Below are 27644 nucleotides of genomic sequence, written 5' to 3'. Positions count from 1 at the left end.
CACACACACACACACACTTTCCACGCAGAACACCATTTAACCTCACTCACACGGGTGTGTTTGATAAAGCACACAGACGCCTGAATGGCTCCACCTCAATTTAGTGGCATTTAATTTGCTGATAACTCATGAACCACGGTGCAGCATTAGCATACTGTTCGATTTATTATGCATACAATAATAATAATATGTGATGTGTATCTCCATGAAAATAATATAATTTAAATCTAATTTACGGTCAACAAATTAATTGCTAGCAAACTGAGGCACACATATGATGTTTTACACTCTTATACAAGTTATTGGTTAGAAGTATAAGGTATCCCTTGTGAAAAAGAAGTGTGCCTAAATGTACTGAATGTGCACCTGTAGTGTACTTCAAATCTTAAAAGTAGATAAAAAAATTATCTTGCAGATAGTAATATAATATTACATTTAAAAAGCCACTTAACTGTGCTTTAAAAAGAGTACACTCTCCAGTGTTGGGGAAAGTTACGTTTGAATCACAATATTGAGTTTCTGCATGAAAAAGTAACTAATTGCATTATTTAGTTTTGTGTGTGTGTGTGTGTGTGTGTGTGTGTGTGTGTGTGTGTGTGTGTAGTAATGCATTATGTTACTTATGCATTACTTTTTGTCACCTGGGCTGAGCTTGCTAAAAAAAAATTAATAACAAAACCCAAAAGTTACCGTGCTGTGAAAAAGTTTTTGTCCCCTTCCTGTTTTTTTTGCATATTTGTCACACTTAAAAGATTCAGATCATCAAACAAATTTTAATATTACACAAAGATAACCCAAGTAAATTCAAAATGCACTTTTGAAATAATGATTTTATTTATTAAGGGAAAAAAGCTGTCCAAACCTGCCTGGCACTAAGTGAAAAAGTAATTGTCCTGCTGCACAACCCTAGTGCGCTTGAGCTTGAGGTCACAAACTGATGGCTGGACATTCTCCTTCCGGATTTTCTGATAGAGTGCAGAATTCATGGTTCTGTCAATTATGGCAAGTCGTCCAGGTCCTGAAGCTGCAAAGCAACCCCAGACCATCACACTACCACCAGCATGTTTGACTGTTGGTATGATGTTCTTTTTATGAAATGCTGTGTTGGTTTTACACCAGATGTAACGGGGCACACACCTTCCAAAAAGTTCAACTTTTGTCTCATCAGTCCACAGAATATTTGCCCAAAAGTCTTGGGGATAATAAAGATATTTTTTTTGGCAAATGTGAGACGAGCCTTTGTGTTCTTTTTGATCAGCAGTGGATTTTGCCTTGGAACTCTCCCATGGATGCCGTTTTTGCCCAGTCTCTTTCTTATTGTTGAATCATGAACACTGACCTTAATTGAGGCAAGAGAGGCCTGCATTTCTTTAAATGTTGTTCTGGGTTCTTTTATGACCTCCTGCATGAGTCGTCGTTGTGCTCTTGAAGTAATTTTGGTAGGCCAGCAACTCCTGGGAAGGTTCACCATTGTTCCAAGTTCTCTCCATTTGTGGATAATGGCTCTGACCGTGGTTCGCTGGAGTCCCAAAGCCTTAGAAATGGCTTTATAATCCTTTCCAGACTGATACATTTCTGTTTCTCATCTGTTCTTGAATGTCTTTAGATCGTGGCATGATGTGTTGCTATTTAAGCATGCTTCTCTTTGTCAGACAGGTTCTATTTAAGTGATTTCTTGATTCAACGGGTCTGGCAGTAATCAGGTCTGGGTGTGTCACTAGTGAAATTTAACTCAGCTTTCCAAAATAATGGGGTTAATCGTAGTTCTTTCATGTTTTAACAGGAGGGGGGCAATTAATTTTTCACGTAGGGTCAGGTAGGTTTGGACAGCTTTTTTCTCTTAATAAATCATTTAAAAACTGCATTTTGTATTTACTTGCATTATCTTTGTATAATATAAAATTGATTTAAGCATGCTTCTCTTTGTCAGACAGGTTCTATTTAAGTGATTTATTGATTCAACGGGTCTGGCAGTAATCAGGTCTGGGTGTGTCACTAGTGAAATTTAACTCAGCTTTCCAAAATAATGGGGTTAATCGTAGTTCTTTCATGTTTTAACAGGAGGGGGGCAATTAATTTTTCACGTAGGGTCAGGTAGGTTTGGACAGCTTTTTTCTCTTAATAAATCATTTAAAAACTGCATTTTGTATTTACTTGCATTATCTTTGTATAATATTAAATTTTGTTTAATGATCTGAATCTTTTAAGTGTAACAAATATGCAAAAAAAAGAGAAAAAAAAACAGGAAGGGGGCAAAAACCTTTTCATGGCACTGTATATTTTTGGCAACTGTAAAAGCCCTTTTACACCAGAAGTGAAATTAATAAGCCTCTGCACCTCACTCCCGATTTCTCTCAACATGGGAAAAGGAGAGCTTTAGAGATGAGAAATATGAAAACAGAGTAACTTGCGTTACTTGTTTGAAAAAATTCAGATATTTTGTTGTAATTTTAAAAGTAATGCATTACTTTACTAGTTACTTGAAAAAGTAATCTGATTACGTGACTCTCATTACTTGTAAAGCGTTACCCGCAACACTGACACTTTCACAACTATGTGTCTTAAAACCCTTTAAAAAGTGAACTTTGTAATAAATTTGAATTAATAGTTTTGATTTAAAGTTTAAATTACTGTTTTAATAATTTTGTTGTGGTTTAATTTAAAATTTGTTATTAAATATTAAATTTAAAGTTCATATATTTTAAATGTGCTAAATTGCAACTTCATCATTACAAACGTTTATACAAATTTGTTATAAAATATGTTAATACACTGAAATGACATTAGGGTATACTGTAGTTTACTATACTTGTCAGTACATTCAGCAGCATACTTCAAATACAATAGACGGGATTATGAAATTACATATGAAGATGAACTTAAAGGTGCAATAGGTGATTGTCTTCAGAAAATTTTTTTTGTTGTGCTGGTTGAAAGTCTCTTCACATCCCGATAGCAATCATTAAGTTAAGTGGTCTAAATGTATTTATATGTATTTATATATTCTGTGGAAGGCGTAGGACGAAGAAATGTTCGTCCAATCAAAACGCTCGGTCCACTTTCCTACCTGTCTGTCAACATGTGTATAATGGTGCGTTCAAGTCATGTCGGATAGATCGCATTTAGGAGTTGAACGCACATGAACGCCAGTCGTTATTATGAGTGGGAAACTCAAAATGTTCTTTAAGCCCCGAGTTTTCCTAGTTTGGGCGTGTCAATGAGAAACCTGGCGGAATCGATGGATGCAACGTCTGCAGTTGACGGTAAATTTTTGTTTAAATTGATAGTTTAGTGGGTTGTCAGTGACAAGTACTGTAGAACTGCATGTCTGACAGAGGTAGACAGAGAGATTGCCAAAGTAAAACATAAATCGCAATACTTATAGGTATTAAGCAGTGACATTGTCAGTCTTTTTATTTACAAAAAATAAGCTTTTTTAATGTGGCAGGATTGTAATATAACAATTAATACCAAGTTTTTATGCGATACAGATTAAAGTGGATTCATAAATTACTTTTTAAAAATAATAAAAACGCAAAACACACCTGATGCGATTTCTTTGCTCTTCATTTTCTATGAGCAGAGTTAACAGACCCTGTTGTATTTTCTTGTAATTTATTAAAAGAAGGTACACCGCCATCTTGTGCCGACTAAACGGACTTGAACGCACCTGACGTCGTAATTACGACTTGTCAACTCGTAAGTACGAATGTCCCAGGAGCACTTGAACGCAGCATTAGCATACCTCTGCGCACCCGGTTCGTGCAAAAAGGATACGTCATCAGCACGTTCACGTAACTGCTGTGCAGACAGAGCAAGAATGGCAGACAAACATTAACAACCTGATCTTCCTTCTTGGTATTGTAGTCCTTTTACTAACTGTGCTATAAAGTTTTCTCACCGGTGAATGACACATGATGGCGATTTTCAGGGAGGGTGGGACATTCGCTTTCAATGCTATCAGGCTAAAGTTAGCATTTTCCAAGATCTCCAACTGCACCTTTCCCTACTCTACATTACATTACATTTAGTCATTTAGCAGATGCTTTTATCCAAAGCGACTTACAAATGAGGACAATGGAGGCAATCAAAATCAACAAAAGAGCAATGATACGCAAGTGCTATAACAAGTCTCAGTTAGCCTAACGCAACACATGTAGCAAGGTTTTTAATTTTTTTATTATATAGTAAATAAAAAGAAAACAGAATAGAAAAAGAATAGAGCAAGCTAGTGTTAGAGGCATTTTTTCCTTTTTGTTAATTGTATAATAAATAAAAAGAAAACAGAATAGAAAAAGAATAGAGCAAGCTAGTGTTAGAGGCATTTTTTCCTTTTTGTTAATTGTATAATAAATAAAAAGAAAACAGAATAGAAAAAGAATAGAGCAAGCTAGTGTTAGAGGCATTTTTTCCTTTTTGTTAATTGTATAATAAATAAAAAGAAAACAAATAGAAAGAACACAAAAAGCTGTTTTTTTTTTTTTAAGAATATAATTAGAATAGAGAGTTCTAGAGTAAGACGGTCAAATAAAGATGGAAGAGATGTGGTTTTAGCTGTTTCTTGAAGATGGATTGATTTGGGCAGGTCATTCCACCAGGAGGGAACATTTCATGTAAAAGTCAGTGAAAGTGATTTTGTGTCTCTTTGAGACAATAGTCCAGCCTGGACAGAACAAGAGCTTGAACACGGAGTTGTGTTGCATGTTCTGAAAGAAAGGACCTGATCTTCCTGATCTTCTGATCTTATTCAACATCTTCCGATGTTGAATAAAGCAAATCTGCAGGACCGGGCAGTTTTAGCAATGTGGTCTGAGAAAGTCAGCTGATCATCAATCACAACTCCAAGGTTTCTGGCTGTTTTTGAAGGAGTTATGGTTGATGTGCCTAACTGGATGGTGAAATTGTGATGAAACGATGGGTTTGATGGAACCACAAGAAGTTCTGTCTTGGCAAGTTTGAAAACTAATTGCATTTAATGTCAATTTAAACTGAAATTGTAATCAACGTGTGCGCAAGTGCATTCAATTCAGATTGAATTTTTAAGTACACTCTTTTAAAGTACATATTTCCATACAAGTATGCTAAAGTGTACTTCTTTTTCACAAGGGATTGGACTTTCATATTAATTTTAGCATTGCTGCACTGTTTAAGCTACGTGCAGCAATAGATTCAATACAGTAAAACTAGCTAATGTCCAAAAAATATATAATTTCCTATCAAAAACTAGTTAAAGCCTTATTGGAACTAAAGTTGATCCAAATTAGCATTAATGTTTTTTTGTCTTTTATTTTTTTTCCAGGAATGATCAGATCAGTGAACAATTACAATTTTGTTTCAGTGTCTGTTGAGTGTCCCATTAAGAACAGTTCACCTAAAAATGAAAATTATTTCCTTATTTACTCTCATCTCGCTCCAAATTAGTATGTTGTCCATTTTGGAGCTTGACAAACATTGTCACTATGAACCATTGTTGTATGGGAAGAAAAATGCTTATAAAATTCTTCAATCGAAAGAAAAACAGCAGTAGCCATTACCGAAGTCCACCAGTTTGACTCCACCGTCTGTGGTGAGGAGGATGTTGTTGCCCTTCACATCGCGGTGGATTATTCTGTTGTTGTGAAGATGCTGGAGACCCTGAAAATAAAGCAAGAGAAACTTGAGTCAGTAAATGGGGACTGAGGGCCAGACTGCCTCTGATCGGCCCCTGAAGTCTACAGCTGGACACCCTCTGTCTTTCCTCACTATCACGGCCCAAAATAACTACTCTGGCACGGTCAGAGCGCTGAGACAGCGTTCCCTGTGCTGGGGTGAGCAGATTACTTCAGTCTGTGTGTGTGTGTGTGTGTGTGTGTGTCTCTCTCTGTGTGTGTGTGTGTGTGTGTGTGTGTGTGTGTTTGTATCTCTGTGTGTGTGTGTGTACTGTATCTCACCAGAAGTGCTCCATACAGAATGTAGGAGATGATGGGCTCCTCAAGACGTTTTCCCCTCATCAGCAAACCCTTTATCAGGTCAGTTACTGAACCCCCATTACACAACTAACAGAGAGAAATGCCAGACAGAGAGGGAAAGTAATGAGGAAAGGAAGAGAGAAAAGAACGATAGATGCAGTTACAGAGAAGAGGGCAACCAAACAACAGAAACTACATTAGTAAGGACTAAGCATTTTTTTATGAGTCATAAAATGACAAAACACACCACACAGCATTTTTATTCAGCGTTACTATCGTCAGTAATAATATCATAATATCAGACATAATATTATGCATACGTATTAAATAGTTCAGCTAAAGAAAATTCTGTCTTCTTTTATTCAGCTTCATGTCGTTGCAAACATACAGTCTTCCTTTCTTTGGTAGAACATTGAATAATATATATTTTATATACAATATTTCTAATATATATATAATCATATTTTGATTATTATATTTTAATCCTATATTAATCTGTTCATTGTGAAAACAATCACATTTATTCAGTTAAAAGTGTGAACATGGTTAAAATATGGCTAGCTGCAAAACAAGCAATATTCAGTCAGTATGAGATTGAAACAAATTAGATTTATTGATGATAAATATATAAAGCTGTTTATTGTGTATTTCATTTGTGTAATCCAAATGGATGGAAATTTTATATGTAAATCAAACATATGTAATCAAATACATGGATCTTAAATTTAGGCCCAAATATGTATTTGACTACAGTGAAAACATGCAGTGACCAGCTCTAATCAGCACCAGTCTGTTTGAGAAATGGTTCAAAATATCAATTAAGATTTATTGATGATAAATATATAAAGCTGTTTATTGTGTATTTCATTTGTGTAATTCAAATGGATGGAAATTTTATATGTAAATCAAACATATGTAATCAAATACATGGATCTTAAATTTAGGCCCAAATATGTATTTGACTACAGTGAAAACATGCAGTGACCAGCTCTAATCAGCACCAGTCTGTTTGAGAAATGGTTCAAAATATCAATTGTTATTCATTGCAAATCTTACCCTCCTCCATAGCTCTGAATAGCTTTTGCTTACATTTGGTTTACCTATACTTAAATGACATTTAAAAGCTGTTGAAAGATTTTCAGTAAACTACTTCTATTTCAGACATTTTTCAGGACCAACTTTTGAAATGTGGATGTGGATAATGCAAATAAAATGCAAAACCAAGCATTTTTAAAGAAATGTACCTCCAAAACAAGCCATAGCTGCCCTCCAGAGAGCTCATCTGCTTTGTAGAACATGCCAAAGAACTTCACCACGTTGGGATGATTGGACAGCAAACGCAGGATGTTGTACTCGGCTTCAATCTCCTCATCCACATCCTGACACAACCATTAGCATGATTCATATATGTTAGTACACAAAAAGTGCCCTAATTTACATTTGTTGTGTGTAATGACATGGTGTTCTTATGAGGTTCTATGATTAACTACATGGACTGTCCTTAACTGAAGCTAGAAATAATTGAAAATTGCAGCTGATTCAAAAAATAAAATGCTATCATATACAGCACAAAGACAACATGTCAGAATAGATTATAACAAGGATGTAAAAACGCTCCCAAGCTTTCATGCATGTGCTTGTATGACTGGCAGCAGGGTAGTCGATGGGTACAATGAAGGCAGCCATGCATGCACTGTGCAGCAGGGGGTTATGGGGGATCAAGCAGCACTAATGGCATCACACTACATGGGGAATATCAGCATTAGGCATAAAAATAAAACATCCTGACAAGTTTTCCAAAAAATCAATAGTGCTATAATATGAAAATATCTGTGGGGGAAATTTAGGAAGAATATCTACTTACTCTGTTAGTGTGACTGGGATTCTGAAACAAGCCGGAGGACAAGAGGGGAAGAAATGCCTTTAAATATGTTTTTTTTCCGGCTTTTAAATCATTGGAAACACTGTTAAGAGTCTTAGATCCTAAATGAATAAATTAACTTGACTAGAGAACAAAGACAACGGTTACTTATTCACAGTACATTTTCAGCATGTTTCAGAATCATTATTGAAGAGTAATGTCACACTGCCCCCTTTTGAATCTATTGGGTCTACGCTATACCGATTAAGGTTTAAGACTCTCAAAGAGCGGAGAAAAAGAAAATAGGGTAAAATCATGGAATTCGTAGTTTCCATGTGTTCACGTCACAGCTGCAATACACTGAACACAGAAGAGATGCCACAAATGAAGAAAATCTCAGGAGGCCCAACAATGACTCACATTAATGGGATCCAAAACTTTCACGGCTGCTTGACTTCCATCTTTCTTATTGATGACCTTGTAGACCTTGCCATAGGTTCCTTTCCCAATTGTTTCCACAATGTCCCAATCAGAAGATGGATCTGCCAGCGACTCCGGTCCGATCATGCTTGACTTGTAGGGATACAGTCCATAGAAAGACCTCCTGAACATAACAAGTAATTTAAAGCATAGATTTAACTCCATTTCTACACATATTTTTATATAGTTAAAAGACATATTTTGGATGAATTATGTTTCTAATGATTTACATTTACCATTTTTTTTTATCATTTCAATAGGATTAGGAATCTACATGATCGGGAATTTTTTTCAAGGTGAGGCCACATTTAAAATTGTTCTCAAATTTGTCTGGGTGAAATCCAGTTATTCCAGTAGGAACCCCATGTGATCGGAATTTTTGTGAGTGCAAAAGATTCCCCATGCAGATTTTAACATGGTGTAAGTTGGTCACGCAAATTCACTGTGCTTTTACAAAGCTTGTTTGCCCCTGAAATGCCAGTAACGTTATTTCGCCTTTATGGTGAATGTAAAAAAAAAGTAAATTCTCTCATCATTTCCCTCATGTCATTCCAAACCTGTATGATTTTATTTTTCATGGAACACAGAAGGAAAAAATGAGCAGAGTTCACAGTTAGTGTTCACTGCTATTTTCCATACAATGAAAATGAAAGTTTGACAGTGGCTGTGATGCTGCAAAAAATAACACAATGGCCAATAAAAATAGACAAATTGTGTGTAATGTTTCACATCTTCTGAAGCCATACAATAGATACAGTATGTGTGAGACAGGAGCTAATTCATTAGTCGTATGATTTCTCATCTGCGGCAGGTCTCATCTCGTTAACGTTCACATATATTGAAATATCACACATCATAATGTGCCACATCAGGGGTGTATTCCAGAAAGGAGGTTCAACAAACTCTGTGTTTCCAACAAAACACACTTTCTGGAATACACCCCAGATTTGACATCTCTATACAAAACGTGTTTTGCGACTAGACCAAATGTGCTATATTTTTGATATATGCATATTCATAATAGCACAGTAGGAAAATGTCTCTTAAGGAACACCAGAGGGAAGATTTTTAGCTAAGATGTTCAGTCTAGTCCTTGATTTTTAGTCTGCTCCTCACATAAAGCTACTGAGTGGCTTCAGAACTTATATTAAACTTTTATGGTTCTCTTTTGTCATTTTTGTAGCTTGCCAGTCCCTGACACAATGAACATCCTGCCTATCATTCCTTTTGTATTTGATAGGGAGGAAATCATTGAGGTTTCGACACAACATGAAGGTATGAAAATATACGATGACAGAATTTTCATTTTTCTTTTGGCTCAACTCATCCCTCTAAATTATTTAAATTAGAAATATAATGTTTTGTTTTGTGTGGTCACGTCATAATTGTTATCCATTTGTGTTAATAGCACGAGCGTTTAGAGCGATGGATGCTTCGCCTGTGCCGTGTGAGATGGATATTTCATACCTCTCATCTATTTTCTGGAAAGGTAGAGAGCACAGCTAAATTTCGACTGATGTCGTTTTTTAGGAAGAAACACGCATTTGCCACACAAGGACAACAGAATGGTCTTCAAGCTTATAAAAATTGAAATACTATGATTGTGTGCTATTCAATATTGAACTGAAAATGTCTTTTAAATCACAATTGAATTTACTTTTGAAATCAATTTGAATTGAGTTATAGTAAACAGGCTGCAAAATAATGAATGCATGACCTGACAATCATAATTATCATAATCATTATCAATTATGATATTCATAATCAATATATAAACTATTTAATTTATACACCGCTTGTAAAAAGTTTGGAATAATTCGTTGGATTATTTACGCTTTTTTGAAAGTAATACAATAAAAAGCAATAGTTGTGAAATATTATTACAATTTAAAAGTTTTCTCTTTTTTAAAATCTATTTTGCATATATTTTAAAATGTAATTTATTTCTGTGATGACAGTTTTCAGCATCATTACTCCAGTCTTCAGTGTCACATGATCTTCAGAAATCATTCTAATATGCTGATTTGGTGCTCAATTATTAGTAGTGCTCAAATATTAATAGTGGTTTTTATCATCATGAATGTTGAAAACAGATTTAGCCGCTTCAGCATATTTAGCATATTAGAATGATTTCTAAAGGTGCAATTTAAAAGAAAACAGTTCATTTAAATTGTAATAATACTTCATAATATTACTGTTTTTACTGTATTTTTGATCAAATGAATTCATGCGAAACTTCTTTCAAAAACATGAATTATTCTGAATGTTTGACTGGTAGTATAGTTTGATATTTTAGTGGAAGGTTGCTTATTTTCCAAGAATGCTACAGTTTACCCCAACGTCAATTTAGTTTCAGTATAATTCAGTTTCCAGTTCAGCATCCTGCCGAATGTTCAATTTACATCCACACTCATGAATCGAAAGAAAGACATTCATAAATTCAGAATTTTATCTAACACTGTTATATTGCAACGCAGCAGACAACACACTGGTGTCTAAACGAGTCTCACATACTCATTAACTCTTTGAATGCTGCTTCTTTTGGCCATATGAATAACAACAGCTGCACCAAATTGCATAGTTTTGCCTCTGAATAAAACTGATGTGATTCTTTTTTTCTTCTTTCAGTATGAGCCCTATATTCTTGCTATATCACACCATACTGTGTGTGCAGTGGTGGACGAAGTACACAAAACAAGTAGGCTACTTGAGTAAAATACAGGTAACCTAACAAAATCTTACCCCAGTAAAAGTAAATACTCCTTTTCAGTTTTACTCAAGTAAAAGTACAAAAGTATTTCATTTTGAACGTACTTCGGTAAAGTAAAAAGGACTATAAATGAATGTTTACTTTGAATTTTAACTTTTAATATACTTTTATTTGTAATCATTTTATATTATATATGTAAGGGATAATCAACGGTTTGCCGTGCACTAAAGGATTTTAAATGCAGGACGTGGAGGCCAAGAACCACCCGACACGAATATATATTATTCCACGGTCTGTCTGAATACTGGATTCTGATTGGCTGGCAGGTATGCATTAAAACCGTTTAATGCACAGGTAGTTCCAAGTCAGTTTAATCACAGTTCCATATTAATGCGCACACACATAAACTTGTTGTCAACACTTCCACTCGATTTTTATTAATAAAATAGTCTAGAAGTTTAAAACAATTAATTGCTTCAAAAACGGTGGTAAAATCGCTGTTTTTGAAGCAATTAATTGTTTTTAGAGAGATGCGCAGACGCAGGTAAAACACACAAACCTCTCTCTCTCTCTCTCTCAATCGATAATTAATTGAAATAAATGCTATAATTCATTCAAATAAATGTGATGTTGCTACCGTAGTTTTTACGGTGAAGTTCTGGCAACCACAGCTGCCGGTATTTTACCGTAAATATCACAGATTTTTTTTTACAGTGTGCTGTATAATATTTGATGTGCAAATTGAATGAAAATGAAAGACCTTTTGTGATTTGCTAGTTTCTCATTTTGAAACAAGTTCAAGGCCTTTTTAGTATTATTCACTTGTGTTTTTGTGGATTTTTTTTATTGATTTTTATAAAACATAAGAGGTAGTATTTCAAGATGTGTTTAATTTAATTACCCATACACCATTTTTAGAAAACAATCATGTTCGAATGTGAGTATCATCAAATATGATCATCAGGCTCTTGAGGAACGTTTAATTGCTCATCTCTCAATCATCATTGCATTGCACAGCATTATATGTTTTGAAAATACTGAGCTTAGATCATAAAACTAAGCATTTAAATATCATCTTACTAAGAGATCATATTGGAGATATGGAGTGACGGCTGATATTTATATCATTTTGTGTTAGTAATCTGTTACGCTGTCATAAAGAGTTCACTGCTTTACAAGCTAGCAGAATTTCTTCTCACATTTTGGCCATATGAATAACAACAGCTGCACCAAATTGCATAGTTTTGCCTCTGAATAAAACTGATGTGATTCTTTTTTTCTTCTTTCAGTATGAGCCCTATATTCTTGCTATATCACACCATACTGTGTGTGCAGTGGTGGACGAAGTACACAAAACAAGTAGGCTACTTGAGTAAAATACAGGTAACCTAACAAAATCTTACCCCAGTAAAAGTAAATACTCCTTTTCAGTTTTACTCAAGTAAAAGTACAAAAGTATTTCATTTTGAACGTACTTCGGTAAAGTAAAAAGGACTATAAATGAATGTTTATTTTGAATTTTAACTTTTAATATACTTTTATTTGTAATCATTTTATATTATATATGTAAGGGATAATCAATGGTTTGCCGTGCACTAAAGGATTTTAAATGCAGGACGTGGAGGCCAAGAACCACCCGACACGAATATATATTATTCCACGGTCTGTCTGAATACTGGATTCTGATTGGCTGGCAGGTATGCATTAAAACAGTTTAATGCACAGGTAGTTCCAAGTCAGTTTAATCACAGTTCCATATTAATGCGCACACACATAAACTTGTTGTCAACACTTCCACTCGATTTTTATTAATAAAATAGTCTAGAAGTTTAAAACAATTAATTGCTTCAAAAACGGTGGTAAAATCGCTGTTTTTGAAGCAATTAATTGTTTTTAGAGAGATGCGCAGACGCAGGTAAAACACACAAACCTCTCTCTCTCTCTCTCTCAATCGATAATTAATTGAAATAAATGCTATAATTCATTCAAATAAATGTGATCTTACATTTATTCGCCTCGGGTGGTTCTTGGCCTCCATGTCATGCATTTAAAATCCTTTAATGCACGCAAACCGCATTGATTATGCCTTACATATACTACAGCTCAAAACACAGGTGAGAGGGGCTTGTAATAGGCTACACTATCAAAACATTGAATATATTAAATATCAGTTTAGGTTACTGATACTTCATGTGTGTAAACAAGTTGAAAAAAAAACTGCATGTGCCATAAAAACCTGATGTATAAAATATGATACTCAACAAAAACAAGTATGCAAATTTTCAATAAACTGTTCCATTACAAATAAAATGAAATCAAATCATATGTCAGGCTTTAGAAGTTTAACTTCCTGCAATGACCTTTTGTTTAATGTAAAGATATTTGCAAAATAGCCAGAAGTTTATTACAATTATTAAGAACAAAAATTAAGATACACTAGCAACTGCATAACTAGTACACTAAAACCCACCATCACTAAGAACACCTTAGCAACCGCATGACAACGGCCTGACGCTCTCTCTCAGTGTGGGAAACGTGTAGAGGAAAGCAGACACCACACACGGAGGCTGATGGGTTTACATTACCACTGCAACACAACAACAACACAAGCGAGAAATGGACAGACAGAGTTGGTTTCTAGAGAAGCGTGGCAGAACTGGTCATGTGAGCGTGTAAGTGAAATGAGAGTTGGCAGCACAGGCAGAAAGAAAGAAGGTTTTACAACATAATCTAATTTTCTAAGCTCCCCTCTCACACATTGACTTCATTCAGGGCAAAGGTGCACAGTGCTGTCCACTCTAATCCTGTTACGGGAATGTGACAGACTGCGCCGTCCATCCACCAGTAAACGCTGGATTTAGATACAAGTACGACCTCTTACTGTATGACTGCTGACACATCGATCCGCACTAACTGAGTGCACCAGCAGTGCACATGAGCCATCACAACTCTACTGGCTATGAAGCTGGTGTGAACGAGCCCTTAGAATAAATACAGAATTACAAGTACAGGCTGTGACCAATTGTTATTTTATGATTCTTTGATAATTAAATAAGATTTAGCGGCATACTTTAATTAGGGTCAACTTTAGCACAAGACAGCATCTCTTGATTTTTTTGGTCGATGAAAAATGATGCTAGCTAGATGTGATTAGATGCCAATGCAAGCACTGACATGCATGTTTGTGCTATCAGTCTGCAGTGCAGAGATGTACGTTCTTCAGCGGCGTGTGATGCATATTAAACATCACCAAAATGAAGAAACATCACACTCTCTCTCACCATATCCTGCCTTGGAGATGATAAAACTCTGTCCTCTGTATTTCCTCAGAGCTATGAAACACACACACACACACAAACACACACGTTTACTTAAAAAAAAAAAGCTTACATTTATGATTCAATTTAATTCAATTTGAACACTATGTATAGCTAATATGGTGTAATAACTTTCTTTTTCCTTTAGGTTCTCTTAGGTCACATGAAATCAATACAAATAATCTTTCTAAAATGCTCGAGGTGATGTTTCTTACCTGCTTTGGACCGCATCAGCTCTTCCATTGGCATTTCCTGTAAGAATATTGAATAATTAGCCAAAAACCTTTACATTCCAGCTTTATTATCTACCTTTTATTATATAATTAACATATGCAATAACGGAACTGTTCGTTCTAATTGTAAACGTACACTAGCTCAAGCTGTGTAGATGCTGTTCTGTGGATGATCAAATAACCCATCACAGCACACTCAACATCACCTGTAATCATGTCTACCTTCGTGGCCTTGGACTGCACTAATGGCTTTTTTGCCATTCTATTTTTTTTTTGTAACCAGTTAAAACAATCATTTAGAGAAGACCTACCTGCCATAGCTGGTTTCTGACATATCCGAAGTGATTTTCAAACCTTCCTAGCTGTCCTGAGGTTAATAATTCACTAGAATTTGATAAGTTCCTGTGTGAGCGCTTCAGAGAGGAAGCAGTGTGCACACACATGACCAGTCCCAGCACAAGCACGGGTGCAATTTAACACTTACAAACAGCTGGATGATGGGTTAAATCATATAAAAAGCACTGTAAAAAGCAATCATTTCTGCAGAATTTGGGAAGGTGGACTTTAAAAATGAAGTTCAAAATGCAAAAAATCTATTTCAGAAGATCATGATACCTACTGTATTTGCTGGAATGCATGCGGCATCAAACTATTCACTGCATCCATTACAAAGCACTTTTCAATCAAACCTGCATAAACAGAAACTACAATTAGAGTTTGCTAAGCTAATACGCTATGATGCCATGCACAATGTAGGCGGTGTACTGGTCAGCTATTGTGCTGCCAACCCACTTTCCATTCAGCGCACAAACATGTTTACAGGGGTTTGGTTTCTGGGCCGCAGCACGACTTTCATTGAAGATTGAGCCATTAGGCAGATGAATAGTGCGCTCATTTAGCAGACGCTGAATCTAATGCAGCGAATCTAATACTTTGTCTGTTGTCTGCTCAATTATAACACGTTTGTAAATGTGTTTGGCTTTACCAACAATAAATCAGAAAACAGACTGGTATGTTCTGTGTTAACTTTGGCAGAATTCACATTATCTGCTGTAACTAATTGGTACAGTAAGGGTCATTATGTTCTCTCTCGGCCTTGATAAACTGAGCCTCTAGTGGCCACAGTGAACCCTCGTGAGAAAAGACAAGACTCAAACCTCAACAAAAAGAACTGCTGCCACATTTGCAGATTAGAAACTTTAACAGCCAAACAATATTAAATGAAACAAGAGAAATTCAATGGCGGCACCTGGAAATGATACACAGCTCACATTTAGACAATGCCTTTAAAATAATTCATTTCAATAAATCACTTTATTTAACTACAGCGTTATTCTACCTGGTAAATACTTTGTCACTGTGAGTTGTGATTTATTTCATAAGAAAATGAAACAATAACACAGGGGGAATGAAGAGTTCAGCATGAATAAGCTATAAAATCAGTGACATTTGTTCTACTCTAGCTGATCTGATTTAATATTAATTAATATAATGCTTAAATAAAAAAAAATTATCTCCCGGTTGTATTTATTAAATTAAAACATCATGCTTTCAAGCCTACATATTGTTTTTTCTAAACAAATTATGCATTTTCTTTTCTGTCTCTGTACTGTTAAAAATGCACTCTTGCTAAATAAAAGCATTATTTTCTTTCGATTTTTTGCTGACCTCACACTTCTGAACTGTAATATACTGAGAAATAATAATGCAAAAAGCAAAAAAAAAACAAAAAAAACAAGGGCCGGCACTGAATGATAAATAAATAAATGGTAACACTTTAGATTAAGGAACACATTCTCTATTAAATAAGAGTTAATAAGCAACTTTCTGAATAGAGTTCCCTAACCTAAAGTGTTACCAAATAAATATTGTAATAAAATATGATTGCATAAAGCAGCTGGTGAGAGCAAAATATATATTTTTAATTTTTATGTGATATTTTAATTATTTTATACAATATTTTATTAGTTACTCATTTTATTTTTTAAATAATTTATATAATATTTTAATAGACACAATTTAAAATTTCTGGATTAAAAGTTTTGGAGAAAAAAAGACAACAAAAACACACGAAGGCAAATCAGAGCATCTGTATATTTTATTCACATATGTTACATTTTGCATTAAAAGTCACCCTTTCAGAGATGACATCATAAAGTCTGAATCAGCACCTACAGTAATGTACTGTATTACTGCCTGCCTGACAAGCATTCACCGCAGGAGAACACACCAGCATTATCCACCCGTCACACTTAGCACAACTGTCTGTCTATACAAAGTTGAGAAAGAGAGTACGAACTCTCTTAAAAAAAAAAAAAAACAGCAGCATGCAAGAAATCAAGACAAAATAAGAAAAGAAAGCAAACTTCAAGTGCACTGAAAACATCCTCCCTCCAGCATGGCATGATTGCAGCAATGAGAATCAATACCTACCAATCAAACTGATCAATACAAACCACACATGCTTTTTCTGGTGTGTGTCTGAATATGTGTGTGTGTGGTGTTGGGGGTGCTTGTCCGTTTTCAGTAGGCAACAAACAAAAAGCAAAATGCCCTCAATATAACTGGACATCCCGTGTCACTGTAATCACACTGATTATTATTATTGCAAGGGCTCCACTGATGTCATTAATTTGATTGTGACCCACACATCTAAATATCATATGGAAACTGTACTGCAAACTTCATTTAAATGTGTGCATTTAATTTCTATATACAATCAAAACAAAAAGGGGACCATTTATTATCCCCCCCCCCCCCCCCAAGAACTCTCAATGTGGTGTCAGGCAAGGTGAATCACAATAAGGTTTAGACTGGGGTCATTTTATGTCAATGTGAAGCTTGATCTTACTTTTTAAGGGGGCAAGGATTAAATGAGAACGTACTAAAACTAAACCATTTGCTAACATAGGAGCTGCATAAAATAAAGAAATTGTGTGCCACACCATACATGTCCATCACTGGACTGGGCTAAAATATTCAATTTGACGTCATCCAGTTTAATGCATTTTCAAATAATTAACTTGTGCATGCAAAATGCCCTCTCTACAGTTACAGATTACACAATCAAAGATGGTCCGAGGACAGAGCTTTGAGGAACACCACATGTATCGTACTGGAAAACTAGCCTTCGCTAAAATGTCTATTTGTATCAAGTACCAAATTATATTTTTTTAACTTTCTGATAACATTAAAAAAAAAAAAAAGTTCTTTTGGTCTGATACTTTTGCATAAAGGATCTACACACAATCTGGCCGAGTTCAAAGCAGTAGAACTAAGTGACAACCCTTTTCTCAGGAACACTTCAGATCAGGAATTCAATACCGAGTGGTGTGCGCATTAAAATATCATCCCAACAACACACAAATAATGTCTTTAAACAAGAGAAAACTTCACTAGCTGCAAAATCCTAGAGGAGGAGAAATTGGGTCATGGAAGCCAATTGCTACAAAATCAGTCAAGATAATTATGACTAACTTTCTTAACTTCAGAGTTTTTTGCAAATGTGCATTGAGCCTCTAGATATACAAGACCAACAGAACAGCCATCAAATGGCTCTTTGAACCAGAACTCAGTGTAAACACTGCCCCCTATGGACCATCTGACACCAGTACAGGCATCATGTAATTAGAATTTCGTAAAGACAATCAAACTTTGAGGGACAACTGACTTGGTGGGTATGTGGTTAGATTTTCTGGTTATAGTTTGGTGAATCTCAGGAATATTCAAGAATATTCCCAGATCATTATTTCACCCTTAACCAAAAGAAAAGGTGAAATAATGATCAGGGAATATTCTTGAATATTCCTGAGATTCACCAAACTATAAAAAAATAGCATAAAAAAAATCAAGCAGATTTTCAGAACCTTAATTGTATTGCATTATTTTTCTGACAAATTAAACTCATCTGCCCACTCTTTACAATAAAGAAACACATAGACTCTCTCTCTCTCTCTCTCTCTCTCACTCACACACACACACACACACACACACTACTAAGAAGAAAAAGGAGAAAAAACATCAACTTACATTAATTGTAAATTGTTACAATTAATAAGAATTTGGGGCAAATGATGTTCGACTTATGAAAATGATGCAAAGATACTTTATTCTAAAACAAACTTCATTTTCTTAATGAAAAAAAAACATTGTTTTAAATATATTCTAAGGTTACCGTTATGACATTTATGTGAGGAAAAGGGTCACAGATCATTATTTAACGACTAGCTCCGTCTCTAGAAATTAAATATGTGCTACAAGGTTGTAGGGGATTTTTTATTTTTATAATAAACTCAACAGACCAGCCAACCACCATCAAAAACAAAACCATTAGGAAAAATAAAAGAAAACGATTTTTTTTTATTTTTACAAAGGTATAATTTACTTTTTTCAAACAATGAATAGCAGCACTTATTAAATATTAAAATCTTTTATCTGAGACTACAAAACAAAAAAATATATAAAATAAAATACCTGAGGATGACTGCAACTACACCTCGAGTCAGACAAATCTCACTTTAGCTCTAATCGGTTGATATTTCACATCATACCCTGCTTTTTGAACCCACAATCGGTCTTATGAGATGTATTTCTCAAATAACTCAAATAGCATGATGTGGTCATGGGGTGGGGTGGGGTGGGTGGGGGCGTATGCTGAGAGTCTTGGTAACTTTAGCACTCAAGGTTTTGATATTAATTCTGATATCTGTACATGATTTGTTTAACATTGGTCAAAATAGTTTTTTTAAGAGTCTGTCTCCTCAAAAACGATGTCAGTTTTCCAAAAGTTACAGAACGGGAGTATTATTCCACTCTGTGCGTCCAACAGACTAGACACTCACCTTGAGCTTGCTGGGACAAAACAAAATTCTCTCCTATAAATCCACACCAAAAATCACTTTAAAACACACGCGCACACACACGCTGTTAGTGAATAAGCTTGATTGTACACTAAACTTCACATGAACCCAGGCTGTGGCCAACTCAATGCAGGTTTTCTTTATATTACACGACAGAAATCATCAGAGGATGCCACAGAGGCTGGCACTGGCATCATGTGACCCGTCCTCTCCAGGTTGTGGGCTGAACTGTTAAAGTCCATTGTAATGGGGACCCCAGCGCTTGTTGATGTGGTCGAAGGTGTGCGAGACCCACTGCTGCTCCAGAACGCGGTATCTCTCCTCACATAAATACAGAGGCTTTCCTCGACTACGGAACAGGAAAAAAAACAAGAGGTCACAGCAGGAAATGGAAACCATTTTCTTTATAAAAGAAATGAACAGGGAAATGAACTCGGTTTCACAAATAAATGACTACTGGGCAAGAATGGCACAAAAATGAACAAAATGCAAGATTAAAAGTGAACATGAATTACATTTAGATCGGCTCACATTGCATTAGATGTCTTTTTTGCAGCACTGAGAACTGAAATCAATCACATGTTTCTTATCAATGTGATGGCCAATCAAGCGTTTAGAATAGCCCCCCGTGAAAACGCCAGCATTGTTCAGTGTGTGTGTGTTCGTTCACGGACTGAATTCTGCTCTCTTGTGAATTCTCTCATCATTAAAGTTCAGATACAAATGTAAGATGATTTATTTTGCAGCGTAAACAGCTTCGGTATTTATAAAGGGAGTTTTTGTGAGAGTGAGTGCAGAACTAAAGTCACTGTCCACTTCATTGAGAGCTAACTTTCTATGCACGCTTTCTGTATATAATTAGTTTTTCTTGCTACTAAGATAACCAATGTGAAGTCTTCATTTTCAAATCTGTAAAAAGCAATAAATGAATTCATAAACGGTTCTCAGCTTATTTAGTCTGTGTAGATAAAATATGACATGCCGTTTCCCCAAACACATTTTTTGAAGTATTTACGTATTCTACATATCAGATACTTTTGCTTTATATTGATACGATTTGATTGGTAACAGTCTATAGTACTCTGATCGATTGAAATTGATTAAATTTAAGTATTTGGCATTAAAAACAGCACAGATTAATTTAATATAGTAATTATAAAAACTGCCCTAACAAAGATTGCAAAAAAAAAATCCCCTCAGTCAATCCCAGGGTGCAAATATAGCTCTTTAATGGAAAAGTATATTTCTGACCCAGCTACTGGCACCTGGGAATTAAATCTAGATGCAATATCTGGCCATCAGAGCAGTGAGAAATTACCGTAGGTCTCTGTCCTCCTCTCCATGAGCGTCCAGATACACAGACCCCCACAGACAGAAGCGATGGCCTCGGATGATAATGATGACCGAGGCGTTTATCAGGAGGAAGATACCAGTCGCTGCTCCGCAGTGCTGAGAGTGCTTTGGTTTTTTAAAAAACACATAATTATAAACATCATCATCAGCGTAAGGATCTTTCAAACTGAAGCGTGCAGATTTGGCTACACACTCACCAGCACACACTCACAGACGCCCTGCTGTTTACAGCAGTGACCCTTCAGACACACGAACGCGCCGCACACCAGGCACAGCGCAGGGTCTTTGGGGGTCTTGCCGCAGCTGGTGCAGGATTTCCTGTGGTAGTACTGGAAGATGGTGTTGTAATTGTCTGGGAGGTGCAGGAGGCGAGGGGCGGCCCACTGCGGATCCTGAACTAATAGAGACTGAAGAGAGACAAGAAAATCATGACATGACCTTTCACTGACAGTCAAAACAATCTTTTTAGTAACATTTAATAAAAAAAAAAGTCGAAGGTGAAATCTCTCATTTCTGCCCATCCTACCACTGGTCGGATAAACAGACCCACAACAGGTTGAGCAAATGCTGCTGTGGGCCTGGTCAAAATGCTCAAACGTGACTCTTTCAGTTTTCAATGTATGCTTTTTCTATGGAAACCTCTTCATATTAAAGTTACCAGGAAATCAAAATGAACCATTCTTTTAAATGGAATGTTGTGGTGTGTTTGTGTCCTGTGATATTCTTTAATAAAAGAAACGTTTATAAATAAAGTCAAAAAATTTAAATTGATTTGAGATAAAAAAAAAACAAACAAAACAAACATTAAATATATATATAAAAAAATCTTTAAAAAAATTCAATTCACTCAAATTGAACCTCGTCTTTTTAACATTTCGCCGCCTTGGAATTATAAGGTTCTATCTGCATTCTGAGCAGTTTTGAGATCTTGAGTTTTTTGCGTTCCATAGACTTAAAACCATAGAAAAAAAGGCCCAAAATGTACACAGCTTACAAAAGAAACATCACATAATGTAAATAAGCTGTCACAGAATATGTGAATAACTCCATTTTGACAAAAATGTCAGACAGAACCTTATCATTCCAAGGCGACGATTTGTCAAAGTTTTGTCCTAATCAGCCATGACTGTGAGAACTGACACGATTCAAGATATTTGACTGCTTAGTGTCATAAAACCTGCTGTTCTGCAGCATGCATTCTTATTTGGTTCAAACCCTGCTCGACAAGTTCTAGTTGTATACTAAATACGGTCTGTTGCTCGGCAGCCACTTTGTTGGAACCACAACTGATTCTGAGGAACTAGGATGAAATGTGTGTGTGTCTGTGTGTGTGTGTGTACCAGGCAGCCAGGTAAGCCGTCTCCATACAGGTGGTGCTGCAGTAAACAGGACAGTCTCAGGAAGGGCAGACAGAAGTGCTGTAGGCTGAGCTCAATGGACTGAGGAGACCACACACTGGAGCTCAACTACAGAGAGAAGACACCATTAATAACAGCTCATTCCCTTCTGATAAAGCCGCTTCCTCAGAGATCAGAACAAGCTTCGGGCTCAAACAACAGTGAGCTCCATATTCCTCTAGAATAGAGAATGACTCTTCTTTGGCTGGCTGTCATAAAACTTTAGGTATTATGAAATTCAAAGTTATTTTGAAAGAAATGAATACTTTTATTCAGCAAGATTGCATTTATTTGATCAAAAGTAACGGCACTTTTACATTGTTACAAAAATATGTTTTAGAATAAATGATGTTCTTTTTGAAGTTTCAATCAAACAATCTAAAAAATAAATAAATATGGAGTAAAAGAGAGTAATGGCTGCTGAAAATTCAGCTTCGCCATCACAAGAATATATTACATTTTAGTATATATTCAAATAGAAAATTTGTTAAGAAAGTATTGTAATAATATTTCATAATATAACAGTTTTTACTGTATTTTTGATCAAATAAATGCAGCCTTGGCGAGAAAAACAGACAATAAAATAAATAAATACATCTTACTGACCCCAAACGTTTGAAAAATAGTGAACACACATACATAGTCCTTGCACATAAACATAACCGATTTAATTATTTTACATTTGTAAAGTGTAAAGTTCCAAGTACCAATTTAGTTTTATTGTAATGTATCCTGATTTGAGATGCAAAAAATAAAAAAAAGATCTGACTAGAAAAAGACTAGTCTAGGAAAGTGAAAAGATGCGTTTCATGACATGTTTGCAAGGCAAGCTCAACAATGGGTCCCTTGGATAAGTGTCTTTTCTTCATAAAAACAACAACAAAAAACCCCGCTGTTGCTGCACTACATATTCTCATTATAACTGCTAATGAAGTCGACGACATGAGCATCATTTTTTTTTCTCCAGTAAGTGTACTTTGTAAGATTAATCATAAAGGCAAATCAAATTATCAGCATGTTTTGTTAGGTCAACTCATCATTGCAATGCATATAAATGAATTAATAATTGCAAAACTAGAAAAAGACTCCTATATAACGGTGTGATAAAACGGTTCTGTTGTGCTGTGACTCACCACGAATGTTTCCTCAGAGTTGGTGTCATACACATCTTTGGCCTTCGTCAGCTCAGAGATCACATGACCCAGGAGCGACTCCCATGATTTGTCAGAGTTTGGCGTGTTCTGCGAGTGAAATGGCATGAATGAAAGAAAACAATGTTTTAAATTACTCTCCCATCAGACTGGAATCACTGCTATTGTACCATTTTTTTTAAACATCTGAATGCACCTATAATGCTGTCTAGGAAGGCAGCTTGCTAAGTTTTGAAACACATTCCATGTGTTATTTTAAATGTCGGCAAAATTGCAAAAGCAATGAAAATTTCAGGCAGAGAGCGGGATGTCGTGTGACTCTATAATGTGGAATTAAAGCACTCAGACTGACGACATGATGAAACTCTTCACATTACTCCATTTATTTCCCACAAAGCCCCAAAAAGAGTCATTTAATTGAGTGCAGAACCATTGCTAACGATCTCTTCTGTGCTAGCGAAAACCTCTGAGTGAGATTTATCTGAAGGATTTCCTCACTCTGGGTTATCTGAACATTATTACGATCACCCCCTTAAACAAACAGCACTGAGGGCCAATAACACATTCCTTCTCTTAATAAAATTAGCTTATCCTCAAGGGTTTTAATGTGCAATTTAATCATCATAAAATGGATAGTTCCAGCTTTGAAGTCTGACTGGATGAGCCACATTGAGAATAATAAACAATACAAATATACACACCAATGACCAAACATCAACTGGATCTACATTAAGGCGCCAATTGTGAACCAATTTATATTGTTGTTCCACAAAGCAGAACTTCAAGAAACTATTCTAACACACATCCTTGCTATAATTGGCTGAAGTAAGTCTGAGAACGTTTTTTTGATCGGTAATTTGCGGCACCTTCTTGGCAGCTGCAGTGTTGCTCCAGGCGAGTCTCTCCTCACGACTGAATCTGATGGACAGAGCGGCCAGAGCCTGAGTGTACTGCAGACTGTACAGCACCTTCACCACACACGCAAAGTGCTCTGCACACAAACACACACAGCATGGCTATCATATGATATCATGGTTAACACCAGATGCAGTAGCCTATGTTTACATTTAGTCATTTAGCAGATGCTTTTACCCAAAGCGACTTACAAATGAGGACAACAGAAGCAATCAAAATCAACAAAAGGCGAATAATATGCAAGTGCTATGACAAGTCTCGGGTTAGCCTAACGCATATATATTAGGGTTGGGACGGTGAGGACATTTTCCCACCGGTTAATCGACGTGTGACAACACCGGTATCACCGCGGGGGCGGGGCGTTCCCTCTTTTCCTCGCTTTCCTTCGCTTTTAAAAGCAGCGTGCGCATTTTACTTTCACTTTCAAATTAGCGGCAGATCGGCGTCAATTGCTTGAATGCAACAACAAAATACAACGGCAAACTCACTTTAGCCTATATATAAAACATAGAACTTTTATTAACAAAACAAATAAAAAAACACACCATGCTAAAGGGCAGGTTATGCCTAATATAAAATAACAAAACTTACATAAAGTTTAAATAGGTATACAAAACTGGAAATAGGCTAAGTAAACATGTATAATATATAACCAAATAAATAAGAAACGTAGAACGTTTATTGTTATTAGGCACGGCATACACCTTGATGTCAAATAAAATACATGAATTACACAAAGTTTAAATAAAGTAAAAATCAGCAAACAAGGAGGAACCAATTAAATAGGAAACAAAGTTCATTCCAAAATCAGCTTAGATAAACGGCAAAAGTCAACAGGCTTTTCAATATCCAAAATACTGCCAAACAGGCGCTTTTGCATTTCGTTTCGAAACTAAATCATCCGCGATCATCTTGTCTGTCTCACCTCACTCTTCTCGTCAGTCAGCTCGACTCGCTCTCCTCACTGGAGAAATTAAAACTGATCTGTGATGCGACTGTCGTTCGGTATGCTACATTGAGCAGCCGCGTTCAGTTTTTAATTGTAGTGTCTGTTCTTTTACTGAACTAAATTATTTTTATTACTATAAATAATCTAAACGACGGTGGGGGTCGGTGCCGCGGTGGGCAAGTGACGTAACCGGTGTTGCGGCTTAACACCGGTATCACCGTCAATCGCGGCAAGCCTAATACACACACACACACACACACACACACACACAGTTTTACATTCTAGGTAAACATTGCATCACTTCCAGCCTTCAATCTCTTTCATCCCTGGGAACTGAACCCATGACCTTGCGGTTGCATTGGCCCTACAGTTCGAGCAGCAGGAATACTATTATCATTTTTTATACCAATGTTTGGAAGTTCTTTGTGTAACTTTATGAACTTAACATTTTTAACCTACACTACAATCTAATTTATCTGCAAGAGCTGTACTTTGTTTAATATAAAGTCTTGTGTAATCTCAGCCAGTGGCAATGAAACTTCTTCATAAAAGTTTACCTTACACAAAGCAGACAGCACATTTAATGTTTGACAGATACTGAAATATATCCTGTAAGTCATACCCTTGTGTTCATTTTACCAACGATATACTACTGCTCAAAAGTTTGGGGTCTGCAAATGTTTTTTCATGTTTTTGAAAAGTCTAACCAGGGCTACATTTATTTGATCAAAAATACAGTAAAACAGCAATACTGGGAAACTTTATTGGTATTCAGAATAGCTGTTTTCTATTCAAATACATTTTAAATTGCATTAATATTAACATATTTTAAAATGTAATTTATTTCTGAGATTCAAAGCTGTATTTTCAGCATCACTACTCTAGTCTTCAGTGTCACATGATCCTTCAGAAATCATTCTCAATTGAAACATAAGAACAGTACTTGAAATCGAAATCTTTTGTAAAATTATGAATGTCTTTGCCACTTATAATCAATGTATTGCACCCCTGCTCAAAAGTACTAATTTCAAATAGTGTACATTCAAAATGCATTATTCAATATATTTGCAGTGCATACACGCACACACACACGTGAAAATTAAATGTTACCTAAGGCCTTGAAACAGTCGAATATTTTTAATGGATTATTTATCCCAAATCATCACCTGCTATATATATAGCTATAGATATATATACAGCTACAGCTTCAGCTTTTACTTTGGTCTCCCCAAATGTAAAAATGTTGGTTATATCCTTGAATAAAAGCACCAATAACAAGATGCAGAGAGACACTCACTCAAAGAGCTCTATAGACCCCAGAGCTTTCAAGAGAATCACAGGTCTTTTGTTATGACACAAAAATCAATTACGTGACTGTGTACAGAAAAAGGACATCTGATTTTTTTGGAGAGGGTAATTAGCACTCGTGTGCATGTAGCAGGTGTTAGGCCCGGTTGTGTGATGAGAAAGACACACACACACACACACACACACACACACACACACACACACACACACACACACACACACACACACACACACACACACACACACAAAATGACACTCCATTAACATTCCTCACCAGAGACAATGGCACCTTTGTGAAAGCACTAAGCTATTCTCTAACACATGCACAACTCGTTTCTGTTCTAATACAAGCTTTATTGTCTTGAGTCTTCAGAATGATGGACTCGAATCGATCCCATGCTCACAACGACAAAACACTCTATTCTTATTTGAGTGCCAATCAATGACCAGTGATCAACCAAATGACAGTCATGGTCCATCTAAAGACTAAACTCATGTGAAGGGAAAGAGGAAGATTTTTTGTTTTGCTGTAAATGGCACATATAGTGGATCATGGTGATTTCCCCTCATGTTTTCTATTGGTTGGCCCTATGCCTCATGGCAGATGACATTCTCAGGACTGTCTGAGTGGTGTTTCAAATAAAAATGCATAGAAACACTTTGCAGGAGGGGATTAAAAAGAATCTAATAGCAACAAAACTTTCAAAACAAAATCTGTTATAATTGCCAAAAGGAATTTTTCATTCCTTGCCATTGTCGTCATTATGTGTTAACTTTCCAGAAGCTTCCTGTTCAAACTACTTACAGGTGTGTGGTGTGACCAACATCTTTACCATGATTTAAGTCCATTTCAACCAAAGTAATTACCTTGCTTTAAGTCGGGGGTTTTCAAACTGTGGGTCGCAGAGTGGGACAAGGTAGGTTGCATAAAGTCACTTGGCTGCAGCTAAATTTGCGTTTCAATGACACACACACACATGCTCTCAGGGGGTTTTCAAACTGTGGGTCGCAGAGTGGAACAAAGTGGGTCGCACAAAGTCACTTGGCTGCAGCTAAATTTGCGTTTCAATGACACACACACACACATGCTCTCACACACACACATGCTCTCTCACACACACATGCTCTCTCACACACACACGCACACACACACACACACGCTC

General features: G+C 36.0%; 2 protein-coding genes across 2 annotated transcripts in view; both read right to left on the bottom strand.

Moving 5' to 3' along the window:
• Positions 1-5502: 5502 nt before the first annotated feature.
• On the bottom strand, positions 5503-14896 carry LOC107602288 (myosin-IIIb-like). The gene is made up of 8 exons (XM_016294749.1): positions 14861-14896; positions 14532-14568; positions 14281-14331; positions 8230-8413; positions 7813-7833; positions 7193-7327; positions 5931-6035; positions 5503-5634 (listed from the first exon to the last, which is right to left on the bottom strand). The coding sequence occupies exons 1-8, from the start codon at positions 14865-14867 to the stop codon at positions 5503-5505; spliced, it is 672 nt and encodes a 223-aa protein (XP_016150235.1). The 5' UTR covers positions 14868-14896.
• Positions 14897-18963: 4067 nt separating this feature from the next.
• Positions 18964-27644, bottom strand: part of LOC107602287 (ubiquitin protein ligase E3 component n-recognin 3) — a 39003-nt gene continuing 30322 nt past the window's right edge. Inside the window, exons 9-14 of the mRNA XM_016294747.1 lie at positions 24176-24300; positions 23292-23399; positions 22102-22227; positions 20959-21168; positions 20727-20866; positions 18964-19757 (exon numbers count right to left, since the gene is read on the bottom strand). Coding sequence (XP_016150233.1) covers positions 19640-19757; positions 20727-20866; positions 20959-21168; positions 22102-22227; positions 23292-23399; positions 24176-24300 — 827 coding nt within the window. The 3' untranslated portion in view covers positions 18964-19639. The remainder of the gene's footprint in view (positions 19758-20726; positions 20867-20958; positions 21169-22101; positions 22228-23291; positions 23400-24175; positions 24301-27644) is intronic.

The sequence above is a fragment of the Sinocyclocheilus grahami genome, unplaced genomic scaffold (genome assembly GCF_001515645.1).
Source record: "Sinocyclocheilus grahami isolate Dianchi unplaced genomic scaffold, SAMN03320097.WGS_v1.1 scaffold324.1, whole genome shotgun sequence".
Lineage (NCBI taxonomy): Eukaryota > Metazoa > Chordata > Actinopteri > Cypriniformes > Cyprinidae > Sinocyclocheilus > Sinocyclocheilus grahami.
This window is presented reverse-complemented; position numbering and strand designations above follow the sequence as displayed.